General features: G+C 54.9%; 1 protein-coding gene across 3 annotated transcripts in view; it reads right to left on the bottom strand.

Moving 5' to 3' along the window:
• LOC120712093 (exocyst complex component SEC8-like) overlaps positions 1-13,423 on the bottom strand; it is a 42,627-nt gene that overhangs the window by 12,837 nt on the left and 16,367 nt on the right. For 2 of the 3 annotated variants that reach the window (XM_039997811.1, XM_039997809.1), the window contains exons 16-17: positions 2,467-2,579; positions 2,268-2,375 (exon numbers count right to left, since the gene is read on the bottom strand). In XM_039997811.1, the coding sequence (XP_039853745.1) occupies positions 2,268-2,375; positions 2,467-2,579 (221 nt within the window). The remainder of the gene's footprint in view (positions 1-2,267; positions 2,376-2,466; positions 2,580-13,423) is intronic. The other variant, XM_039997810.1, reaches the window with a different exon arrangement.

Raw genomic sequence — 13,423 nt, 5'->3', positions numbered from 1 at the left:
CTGCCACATGGGCTCCAAAAATTGCAGCAACAAGGTATGTTTGTGTCACTCAATCTAGATTACTGTATGAGTATGGCGTCGCCTCGCCTCGCGCCATACTCGCCTAGGCGTCCGGAAGGGGGTAGGTCGCCACGCCTCGCCTTACCGCCGTAGAAACCATGCTTGTACCCCACTCATTCTGATCCAAGGTGGGGAGTTGGTTTGTAATTGGATCATTTCTTCTTCTTAAATTAATACACAGATTCACAGCTCTCCTGCGTATTCGAGAATTTTTTTTTACAAAAAGATATGTTAGGACTGGTTAGTTCTGTAAGATTGGGTATAATGCATGGGATATATTGCTTGAGCCCCTTGGGCTGATTATATAGGAGTACATGACTTGGAGGGCAAGTAGCCTCTCCTAGAGATAAAGAAGGCTATCCTGGGATTACAATCAATCCTAAACTAACCATATCTGGAGTTGCCTAATATACTCTAACATCCCCACGCAATCACAATGGGAGCGCGCAAACGATGAGACTGGAGAATAAGCCAAACAGATGACATCCCCCACAGTCGCAACCATCGATGCGTTGCAGATGTTGTGGCTGGAATGGGAGCCAAAGAGGCTTATCAAGCAGATGGTAGCCCTTAGTACCGAAGTAGCCAAGGTCGAGGTGGACGAAGCCGTGGAGGAGGGTGCGGGTCCAAAACGTCGACGAAGGCGCCCGAATACACAAAATTAGTATCTTCTTGCCGACAGGTTCAATAGGACGACGAGCCGACAGCGACGGTAGATGGTGCAGCTAAAGAGCGCGAATGCATCTTCCTTCAGCAACATCAGCATCGGTGTCCGCAAGCGTGCGGCAATAGGCGCGAACTCGGATCGAGAACTAGCTTGACAAGGACCAACAGCATGGTGGTGAAAAAGCGGCGACACCGGCGATGGTGGCTTGATCACGAGCGTCGGCGCTGCAGCCTGGTAAGGGCGCAGCGACAACCTCATCCTCAGGAGTGTCGACGACGATGCAGCGACGAACAGCAGGGCGACGCAATCCGATCAGAGATATTTCCTCCGGGTACTTCCTCCTCAGCCGCTCACTCGCGCTCAAGGCAGCGGTGCGGCGGCACCGGTAGGAGGGGGGCGGGGATCGGGTGAAGCCCAACAGCCCTGCAGCCTGGCGACGGTGTCGGTTAGCGGTGTGGTGGCCCGACAGCCCCAACAGCGCGGTGGCTTGGCGACTCTATGGTCTTCCTCCGCTGCCACGCACTCGCGCTCATGGCAACGGTGCAGCGGCGCTGGTAGGAGGGGGGTGCCTGGCCTGTTGCGCGAAAGGGGTAGCAGATCCAGATGCGAAGCCAGAAGCGACGATGCGGAGGCATGGCAGGCCCAGCGGCAGCCCCATGGCGACACGGTTCCCGACGAGGACGACAGGTGGCGCAGCCATGGAGCTAGTCGGCGACGGGTAAAGGTTGGCCCCTCTGCTACTTGTTGACCACAACAGCGCGACGAATCAGAGGGATCCGCATGCATATCCTACGAGGGCGCTGCCCCCGGCTGAGATCGACCTCCCCGGGGGCAGCACGAGGGCAGGGGAAGCCGGAGGCCTAGGATTAGAACCTAGCCCCTTGATACCATGTAAGATTGGGTATAATGCATGGGATATACCAACCAACAAAACCCAAAAACTTAAGCTGATAGGAAGAGGTGGGCAATTCACTTATACTTCAACACTCCCCCTTGCGTATAGGCTCCGCCAGACCTCAAACGAGGAAATAGGAGTCGACTGCAATAATTTTATTTAATTGCGGCCGCCAGGATTCGAACTCGAGACATCTGGCTTAATACCATATTGAGTTGCATGCACCAACCAATTCAACCCAAAAGCTTAAGCTAATGGGGAGAGATGCACAATTCACTTATATTCCAACAAGTTCCATATCATGGAGGTGGTGGTCCAGATAACATGCCCCTTTAATTATACCTTTTTTTTGAAAAAAATTAATTATACCTTTTTACCTATGTATAACTCTGTCATCCCTCACATCTCTCTCCCCTTACCTATGTGCATATTGCCCATTTATCCCTCAAAATTTCTGTTTCTCTGCTGTCCATTGCTTTTTTTTGCTTCATTAATTAAGCATCAAGTTGCCTTGCTACAAGGTCTCAAGGCTGTCTCAAGGTCTACCTCCTATTATCTTCAACCAAGTTAAATAACTTTTTGAGAAAATTGAATAGGTTCTCTCATCATGGATGCAATACAATCCATTTAAGTTCATTGAAATACCTCCATATATGATGCACGACATCTTTCATGAGTACGTTCTAAAAATGTGCGTACATACTCTACAAGCTCAATCGCATAGTTTGGCATTAATTGAACCCATCCAAGAACCTAAGAGCAAAATAAGGTATTCAAGTAAGCAAATATATCAAAATTTAGAAGAAAACACAAAAAAAATAAAAGAATTTGTTCAAGGCACTACCTCTTTAGCTATTATATCAACAGCTAGAAGCCCTTGTAGCACAGGACGCCCATGTTCCACCGATGAACCATATACTAAGGTTGCATTTACACGTGGTCTAAATGCTGCTGGGCCTGTGAAAAGATGTATTGTAATAAAGTTGTACATATATGCAAGGATGTAAATACACAATAGTAAATTTGCAGTAATGATAACCAAATGTTAACAATGTTTTGGAACTCAAGTGTGCATTTTGTCACAAAGGGGTAGGGTCAGAACACTACTGTAACAAATCATTCACTGTTTAATGGTACAGCTACAACTGCATGCACATATCTAACACCCCGCGTCCCAAAATCTACTTATGGCCTAGTGCATAGCAGCTCTCCGATACTTTCATCCTTGCATCGTTTAAAAGAGTCAACTCAAAGGTGCTGTGTTTGGAGTGACAGTGAACGATTATAGGTGGGCTACCACCCACCTAAACTTCGAAGGTGGTACTAAAATACCACAACAATCAATTAGCCACATGGCCAACAACACCACTACAGATTACTGACGAGCTGGGGTGTTACAACATATTAATATGCTAGTGAAACAAACATAGAATACATATTTCCATAATTTGGAAGCTTGAACAATTTCCAACAATGACTCCAAAAAGGATAGCAATAGAAGTTCCATTCATGTAGTTTTAAGCAACACATGTATACATGAGGTCTGATAAGTTCAATGGATGAGCCACACTATCCTCGTAAATGGACCAGCTGATATGTGAAACAAATGGCACATGTATTGACAGATTCTGGATTCTTAATCCCTATCAATCTATCTTTCAATTCGGGTGCTTAGGTCCTTTTTCTTGTTTTATTTACACTTATCACCTTCCTTAGCATGTGTACCATATCATTAATGCATCAATATGTTTTCAAAATTGACTCGCATATAGAGTATTATAGTCACTAAAAATTCTACAAATATATCTGTGGGCCAGATATAATTTTTGGCCTTTTTGATATCCGGTAACCAATTGATGGTTCAAGTTTGCATAATTTTTTTTTCTCGAACCACGCAGGAGAACTGCGCGTCATTTCATTAAGGTAGAAAAAATACAAAGGTCTAGACAGACCACACCTGGCGCCAATATAAGTGCCGCTTACAAATAATTACATTTTTGCCACAGGTTATGACGGGAACGACCCAAAGACCCCAGGCTTAGGCCAAGGAGGTCAGCGACCTAGACACCTACTCCTGGAGCCTGGAAGCCCCAGCCGAACACCAAAGGCCCCCTTCCATACTAACAGACCTAAGAACATCCTGAACACTTGGCCTCTTCTTCTCAAAAACACAAGCATTACGATGTTTCCACAACTCCAAGCCACCAAGATTATTAAGGAATTAAGGCCCTTGCGAGCTTCTCTTGGAGCTGCAGCAGCAGTTTTCCTCCACCAGTTAGAAAAGCGGGCAGTCCAAGGCTGTGGCGCCAAGTGTAACACACCTAGATGGTGCAAGATTACAGTCCAGACCTCGCGAGCAAAAACGCACTCTATCAACAGATGATTTATTGTTTCCTCCTCTTGATCACATAAAGGGCAAGCCTCCGGATGTGGTAGATTCCTCCTGGCTAGGCGGTCAGCAGTCCAAACCCTGTTATGGAGCACCAACCAGATGAAGAACCTGCAACGTGGTGGGGCCCAGGTTTTCCAAATTCTCTTCCACGGACCGAACTTGATGGATCCCAAAAAGAAAGCCTCATAAGCAGACTTGCTGCTATAGGAACCATGCTGAGTTAGCTTCCACTTGTGATCAGCCACATTTTGTTGTAGGACAACACCATCCACCATATCCCATATGAGAAGGTAATCGACCAACACTTCTACAGTAAGGGCTCCCTTGATGTCAGGGACCCAACTCCTATTTTGCAGGGCCTGAGCTACAGACCTGCTACTAACAGTTCGCTTTGGGACTGTTTTAAACAGGTTAGGGGCTATCTCGGCCAAAGTGTGTCCATCCAGCCACCTATCCTTCCAGAACAGAATTTCCTCCCCATTTCCAACTATAGCATCTACTGCCACATCAAAAAGGGCCTTTGCTTTTAGAGGAACTTCAACAGGAAGACCAGCCCAAGGTCTATCCGGGTTTGTTTTTTGTTCCCACAACCAGCGGATTCTCAGCGCCCAGCCAAAAAGTTCAAGATTGTGAACCCCCAGACCTCCATACTCAAGCGGTCTTTGCACCTTCTCCCAAGCCACCAAACAATTGCCATCATTTGCCTGATCATGACCTTTCCAAAGGAATCCACGCCTTTTCTTGTTAATGGCCTTGAAGAACCATTTTGGTAAGTCCATGGCTATTAGATGATAAATTGGGGCAGTGGTCAGCACCACTTTAACCAAAACCAAGCGTCCCGCCCTGTTGATTAAAGATGCCTTCCATCCAGGGAGATAATCTGCCACTCTATCAACTAGGGGCAGTAGAACCTCTTTAGTTGGTTTGCCAATGGTGAGCGGGAGGCCAAGATAAGTGCAGGGGAAAGCCTTGATGGTGCAGGACAGAATATTTGCTGTGAGGGACAACTCCTCATCAGAACAATGAATCGGGGACACAGAGCTCTTGGACAGATTGGTTCTAAGGCCGGAAACATGTCCAAAGTCCAAACATACTCTGCCATGTAGATTAGTTAAGGTACCAGGTTACTATGATTATAACAAGTTCGGCACTGTATTGTAGGGTCCATGAGGAAACAAGAGTCCAGGCCAAAACCAATGAGGTATTAATGTGCCCTAACAAGAAGCTGACATGCTGAATGTCGGATCAGGTAATTCCCCAAAGAGAAAGGAAGCACCATACTGGGGCACAGGCCCTGAGCACCTGAAAAATGGGTGGCTGACATCAAAGGAGCTCTCACTGTCCAGGTGATAACTGACCGTCTTCAAATCTTGGATTTGGTTGATGGCTTAATTCTGCAGCATATCCCATATCACTATGGATGGAAGCTCATCAGGCTCCTGCACAAGCAAGTCTTCAAATGTTTCATTTGGCTAGCTTCCTTCCTTCAAATGCTTTCTTCCTTGACTCTATCGAATTTGCACCACGGAAACAAATGGAGAAGTTGAGCATAAGTTTTTCATTTGGCTAGCTGTCAATAACCGTTGGTGGACCGCCGACCACCTTGACATGCATGGGTTGCCTCACCTGGCTGTGCGCCCTCACTCTGATCAGGCTGAAGAATCAATTCAGCACATACTGGTCTCATGTGTGTTTACCTGCCAAGTCTGGACTGAAATCTTAGAGGCTGGGGCTGGTCGCAGTAGCCAACAAACTTTTTTTTTACTGAAAATGCAGGAGAGCTGCTTTTCATTTCATTAAGAAAGAAAAAAGAATACAAAGAACCATATTGTTGGAGTATATTGAGCCCATGTGTATATAGGCCCATGTATAGGATCTATATATACCCACCCATCTAGGGTTGGAGGAATACACTGATTATTCCCGTCATTATGGTATCATTAGCCTAGGGTTAGGGTTTCACGTTTCCAGCCGCCTCCTCTGTTTTTCCAGCCGCCTCCTCTGGTGCCCGCCGCCGCCAGCCATGGCCGGCCGGCCGCTGGCGCCGCCGGCCCCCTCCCTTCCCCCCTCTCCTCCTTCCCTCCCCTCCTCTTCCTCTCCCTCCCCTGCTTCCGCTCGCGCAGATCTGGGCGCATGGGCCGCAGCCGCCCGGCCGCCGCCGCCCGGCTTTCCTGCCGCCGCCGCTCGGTCCCCGGCCGCTGCGCTTGTCCATGAGGGCGCGCCGGTCGCGGACATCACCACAGGGGCCGCAGGCCCGGGCGCCGCTGCTGGAGCCGCGAGCGCGAGCGCCGCCGCTGGCGCCGCAGGCACACGGGACCCGCGGGCTCCTCTGCTCCGGGTCTTCCTCTGCTCCAAGCGCCGCGGGAACCGCCTCCACAGGCGCCGCTGCCGCCCCCAGCACCGCTGCAGGGGCCGCTGCCGGCGCAGGGGCCGCGGCAGCAGCCACCTGCCGCCCTGGGGCCCCAGCAGCGCGCCGCCGTCGATCCGGCCGCCCAGCGGGCCGCAGCGCAGCTGCTGCAGGCCACGGGCGCCGATCCAGCAGCCGCCGCTGCGGCCCACCACGCCGCCGTCGCCGCCGGGAAGCAGCCCGCTGACGCCGCGCCCGATCCCGCGTGGTCGGGCCTCGGGATGTCTCCCGCGGATGCGTCGCTCGCCGCCGCCGCCCTACGTGGGCAGCAGGCCGACGCCGCTCTGGCTGCGGCCCTCCTCGCCGCCAAGTCGGAGGCTTCGGTGGCCCAGGAGCGGGTCCGCGTGGCTGCCCTCGTTTGGGAGCGCGAGCGCGCCACGGCCGACGCTCTTGCTCTCCGAGTCGCCGAGGCGGAGCGCTTCTTCCGCGTCTCCTCCGGCCAGCCCGTCGACCCCGAGCACGGCACCTCGTCCTCCCACCAGGCCCCACCCACTGGATCTGGAGCCCGGTACGACCCGACCGACCCCATGGTCGCCCAGCTACACCTCCAGGCCGCCGGCGTCCAGAACATCCGGGCCCTGGTCTCCGTCCTCCTCGATCCTGCGTCGTCCTCCTACGGCCGCTGGCGGGACCAAGTCCTCCTCACCCTTCACCGCTACGCCCTCGACGACCACGTCCTCGTCGACTCGCCGATCGGGGCGCGGGACGTGACGTGGCTGCGCCTCGACAGCGTCGCTCTGTCCTGGATCTTCGGGACCATCTCCCTAGATCTTCAGGACCTCGTCCGGACCCACGGCGGCACCGCGCGGCAGGCCTGGGTGGCGCTCGAGGGCCAGTTCCTCAGCAACGCCGAGTATCGCGCCCTCCAGCTCGACGCCACCTTCCGTACCTTCGTGCAGGGGGACCTCTCCGTCGGCGAGTACTGCCGACAGATGAAGAGCATGGCCGATGCTCTCCACGACCTCGGGGATCCGGTGTCCGATCGAGTCTTGGTGCTCAATGTCCTACGGGGACTGAGCAGCACCTACGACCACCTGAAGGGCTGGATCGCCCGCCAGAGGCCCTTCCCCACCTTCCTGCAGGTCCGGGACGACCTCGCTCTCGAGGAGATCACCAGGGGTCTTGCACCCGGATCGTCCTCGCCCACCCCAGCCGCGCTCGTTGCTACTCCACCGGCCTCCTCAGCTGCTCCTGCCACCTCCCTCGGTGCTCCTCCAGCCGGGCAGACCGGAGGAGGGGGGGCGTGGACGTCGCCGGCGACGGGGTGGTGGTGGTGGCACTAGTGGCCCTGCTTCTGGGAGCACCGGTACGGGTGGGGGCCGTCGGGGCGCGCCGACACCGGCTCCGGCTCCCACACCTGCCCCTGCCGCTGGAGGTACGCCCTGGCCATCCTTCAGCAACCCATGGTCAGGGCGCATCTCGATGTGGCCGTTCCAGGGTCCGGGAGGGGCGCCTCGTCCTCAGCTCCAGCCGGCGGCCATGTTCACTGGCGCTACTCCACTCTTCGCGCCGTCCTGGACCCCGCCCACTTTGTTAGAAGCTCAATTTTCACTCTCATTGAGCTGAGAGGATGACACTCAAGTTGGGGAAGCTTTCTGGGTTTTTCTTCATTCACACTCACAATGCCATGCCTTCCAATGGGAGGGGTGGCCACATATATATACAGCAGGCTGCTGGGCAGCAAATGAAGCCAATAATGCTAGTCTAACACTAGTCCAACTGCTGTCCTAGAGAGGACACTAACTGCTGTCCTAGAGAGGACACTAACTGCTGTCCTGCAGTCCAAGATGCTGCAGGGGTACAAGAGATGCCTGCAGTCCAAGATGCTAAGGACTACAAGATGCTGCAGGGGTACAAGGGACCACAAAGACCAACAGCAAAGACTTATCCATCACGCTCAGCCCAGCCAGCCGCCGACCAGGCCTGGGGGGTGGGATCAGGCCGCTCTGGCGCAGTCCTTCAGCACCATAGGACTGACGCCGCCGACCAGCACCGAGTGGATCGCCGACTCGGGTGCCTCGTTCCACACCACTTCCGATGCTGGTATCCTCTCTTCTGTCCGACCCCCACACCCCTCTTGTCCTTCTTCTATCATGGTTGGTGATGGGTCTTGCCTTACTGTCACCGCCGTGGGTTCTGCTCCTCGTCTTTCTAATGTTCTTGTTGCTCCTCAGATGGTTCACAACCTTCTTTCCATTCGTCAGTTTACTGCTGACAACTCCTGTTCTATTGAATTTGACTCTTCTGGTCTTACTGTGAAGGATTCGACTTCCCGGCGTCCGCTTCTCCGATGTGACAGCCCGGGGCCCCTTTACACTCTTCGGCTTCCTGCTTCCGCTGCTCCACTTTCGGCTTCTTCGTCTACTGCTTTTGCCGTGACGGCTTCTTCCACTACCTGGCACCGCCGGCTTGGACACCCCGGCCGCGACGTTTTGGCTCAGCTTAGTCGTAGTACAGATGTCCCTTGTACTAGGGCTCCTGCTGAGCACCTCTATCATGCGTGCCAGTTAGGTCGTCATGTTAGACTTCCGTTTTCTTCTTCTTCGCATGCTGCGCATACTTTTGATCTCATCCACTGTGACCTGTGGACATCTCCTGTACTCAGCATGTCTGGATATAAATATTACCTGGTCATTGTTGATGATTTTTCTCATTACTCTTGGACTTTCCCTTTGCGCGCCAAGTCTGAGACTTTCTCTACCCTCCTCCACTTCTTTGCCTGGGTGTCCACTCAGTTCGGCCTCACCGTTAAGGCTGTCCAGTGTGACAACGAGCGGGAGTTCGATAACTCTACCTCCCGGTCTTTCTTCCTGTCTCGGGGTGTTCAGCTGCGTATGTCTTATCCGTATACCTCTCCTCAGAACGGCAAGGCTGAGCGGATGATTCGCACGACGAACGACGTCGTGCGCACCCTTCTGATCCAGGCTTCTCTCCCCCCGCGCTTCTGGGCTGAGAGCCTCCACACCGCCACCTACCTGCTCAACCGTCTTCCGTCCACTGCTTCTCCTGCTCCCACTCCACACCACGCTCTTTTTGGTACCCCTCCTCGCTACGACCACCTTCGGGTCTTCGGGTGTGCGTGTTACCCTAACACGTCCGCCACCGCTTCTCACAAGCTGGCGCCCCGCTCGACTCGTTGTGTGTTCCTTGGGTACTCCCCTGACCACAAGGGGTACCGATGCTTTGACCTCACCTCTCGCCGCGTTCTGATCTCCCGACACGTTGTCTTCGACGAGTCGGATTTCCCCTACTCCACCTCTTCCACACCTTCTCCTGATCCCGAGCTGTCGTCCCTGTTTCCGACTGACCCGATGGTCCAGCCACCGTTACCTGTCTGTCCTTTTCCTGCAGGTTTTGCCGGCGCACCGGCACCACTTCCGGTGATCCCTGCTGCACCGAGCGCGGCCCCGGTACCCGCGGTCGGGCCACGCGCGGCCCCGGTGTCTCCCGCTGCACCACGCGCGGCCCCGGTGCCTTCCACTGCCCCTGCGCGGTACGCTCAGCCGGTGCAGGTGTACCGGCGTCGCTCGGCGCCGACCTCGGCGCCGCGGCGGTACGCTGAGCCGGTGCAGGTGTACCAGCGCCGTTCTGCGTCGACACCGGCGCCTCCTCCTGCTCCGGAGGCTCCTGCGACGCCGACACCGAAGCCGTCGCCGCCGCCGCCTCCTCCGGCTCCCTCTCGAGCAGAGCCGGAGGTGTACCACCCGCCAGTCGTCCATCGGGATCCTCGACATATCCATTCCATGGTGACTCGGCGGATGGCGTCCCAGGCCGCGACTCTCTTCGCTACCGAGGGAGAGCCGCGGGTCTCTCCGGTACCCTCCTCTGTCCGCGACGCCTTGGCGGATCCTCACTGGTGTCGCGCGATGGAAGAGGAGTATGCAGCTCTTCTTGCCAACCAGACGTGGGACCTCGTGCCGCGTCCGTCTGGTTGCAATGTGGTGACTGGCAAGTGGATCTGGACGCATAAGCGTCGGGCTGATGGCACACTGGAGCGCTACAAGGCTCGCTGGGTTCTCCGGGGGTTCACTCAGCGGCCTGGTGTGGACTATGATGAGACTTTCAGTCCGGTCATGAAGCCCGCTACGGTGCGCACGGTCCTCTAGCGCTCTCGCGCACTTGGCCTGTGCACCAGCTGGACGTGAAGAATGCTTTTCTTCATGGCACCTTGTCAGAGACTGTTTACTGCTCTCAGGCTGCGGGATTTGTGGACTCGAGTCGTCCGGATATGGTCTGCCGGCTCAACAAGTCTCTCTATGGACTGAAGCAGGCTCCACGGGCTTGGTACTCTCGGTTCGCCACGTTCTTGCTGACACTGGGGTTCACCGAGGCCAAGTCTGACACATCTCTCTTCATCTACCGCCGTGGGGATGAGACGGCATATCTGCTGCTATATGTCGATGACATTGTGCTCACAGCTTCCAGTCAGCAGTTGCTTCAGAGTGTCATCTCCTCTCTGCAACAGGAGTTCGCTATGAAGGATCTTGGTCAGCTCCACCACTTCTTGGCGTCACTGTTGAGCATCGCCCGTCTGGTCTTCTTCTGCACCAGCGGCAGTACGCCCTCGATATTCTGGAGCGGGCTGAGATGACTGATTGCAAGCCCTGCTCCACTCCAGTCGACACTCAGGCGAAGCTGTCTGCTGATCTGGGTGATCCGGTGGCCAACCCTACAGCCTACCGGAGTCTGGCTGGCGCTTTGCAGTACCTCACCTTCACCAGGCCGGACCTCACCTACGCTGTTCAGCAGGTCTGTCTCTACATGCATGATCCCCGGGAGTCACACCTTGCTGCGCTGAAGCGTCTCCTCCGATACGTCCGTGGCACTGTGGACCTCGGCCTGGTACTTCACCGCTCGTCCTCTGCTGAGCTGGTGGTCTACACAGACGCTGACTGGGCTGGTTGCCCGGACACTCGTCGCTCCACCTCCGGCTACGCCGTTTTCCTGGGCGGCAACCTGGTCTCCTGGTCGTCCAAGCGGACGCCGGTTGTCTCCCGCTCCAGTGCCGAGGCGGAGTACCGGGCTGTCGCTAACGGCGTGGCGGAGGCGTCCTGGCTGCGACAGCTCTTGGCGGAGCTCTACAGCCCACTCGCCAAGAGCACGCTCGTCTACTGCGACAACGTCAGCGCCGTGTATCTCTCCACCAACCCCGTCCAGCATCAGCGGACGAAGCACGTGGAGATCGACCTACACTTCGTGCGCGACAGTCGCCATCGGCGATGTTCGGGTACTCCATGTCCTGACTACCTCCCAGTTTGCTGACATCTTCACGAAGGGGCTGCCCTCGTCGACCTTCTCGGAGTTTCGATACAGCCTCAACATAGCCGGTGGCTAGTTGTGGCTGCGGGGGGTATTAGCCCTTTTGTGCTCTACTTGTACTCTCATCTTGTCCAGTCTTGAACACCGCTGCGTCGGTTGTTCAGGCTGCGGGGTGTGTTAGCTTTCTTGTTGTCCAGTCTTGAACACCGCTGCACCGGTAGTTCAGACTGCGGGGGGTGTTGGAGTATGTTGAGCCCATGTGTATAGATGCCCATCTAGAGGCCCATGTATAGGATCTATATATACCCACCCATCTAGGGTTGGAGGAATACACTGATTATTCCCGTCATTACATATGCTCAGTATGCAAATGATAGGAACTCCAGTTCCGCTATGTAGGTTGTACGTGTACGAGGTTGGAGGGCGAAGGCTAGGGGAGCGACCGAGCGAGGATGGCGGCGAGGCGCCATGGTGCTGCATGGTGCAGGGAGAGGGAGAGGAGGCGGCTAGGGCTCCGAGGGGGATTGATAGGAACTCCGGTTCCGCTACATAGGTTGTACTTGTGCAAGGTTGGAGGGCGAGGGCTAGGGGAACAAGTGCGGTGGCAAGGCACCATGGTTTTGCACGGCGCAAGGAGAGGGAGAGGAGGCGGCTAGGGCTCCCAGGGAAGCCGGCAACAATTACTTGCTTCTGCTTGATTTCCAATAACCAATATTTACAAGCTTTATAGTTCCTAGGGTTATCTGAAACTAAGGAACAGCAATAATAGATACTATTGGGCCATTCGGCCCGCTGACCGGCGTGGCCCTCCTAGCCACTTGGCCAGCACCTCGCATAAGTAACGCAGGTCATAACAGCGAAACACTACTTTGATCATTGATGACACACGGGACCACTCAGATTCCGTAAACCCTAAACCCATCAGTGATGTACTATTGCACTACATACTTCATCTATACTATAAAGATCGAAAACAATTGAAAACTTTTCTCATCCAAATCGGGCTCCAGGGAGGTGGAAGGGAGGGTACACCCATAGAAACAGCATATTAGAGGATGTTTCTGTCCAAAACTAATTTTTTTCTCACCCAACGACTCGCCTACCCGCCCGCGTACCTGCTCACCCGTTCACCGGGCCTTCTTCCTTTCCCTCTGCTGCCGGGCAGAGGAGATCGAGGCCGAAGAGGAGACGGACGAGGAGGACGAGAACGAGGAGCGGGAGGAGCCCGAGCATGAGTCCGAGTCTCCTCTGCCACGTCTTCCTTCTCCGAGTCGTGCTTGCTATAATCAGTGCCGCATCTTCGCAGCCTCGCAAGCCCCTGGTCGCAGCTCACGAGCGGGGCTTCGGGGGCAGCGGGACAAATTCCGGCCGATCCAGTTGTACTCAACGGAGATGGTTACCTCCCGGAGGTTCCCCTCGCGGAGACGCACCTGTCCTGCCTCGCCTCGTCACCTATTGGCCGTCGGAGCGCTCCTGCCATGGAGCAGACCGCCGCCGCCGCTACATGCCCCGATTCCGGCCATCCCGAGGATCCCTGCCACCGGCGAGCCACTCAAACGAAATACCCTTGATCTCCTCTCTCTTTCCCCCCACTTTTCGTAGCTCCTAGACCACCAAAGTGCCGCCAAGGAGAGCTGCCATAGATCCTGTATGCCATGGAGGAGCTCTTGCAAAAAGCTCCCTCAAGAACCTTGCAATCTTTTGTTTATTTCTTGTGTCTTGGCATATTTTTTGTTTGATTCG

This window comes from Panicum virgatum, chromosome 6K (assembly GCF_016808335.1).
Source record: "Panicum virgatum strain AP13 chromosome 6K, P.virgatum_v5, whole genome shotgun sequence".
In the NCBI taxonomy this organism is placed as follows: Eukaryota; Viridiplantae; Streptophyta; class Magnoliopsida; order Poales; family Poaceae; genus Panicum; species Panicum virgatum.
Note: the sequence above shows the minus strand (reverse complement) of the source record. Positions and strands in the feature narration are given on the sequence as shown.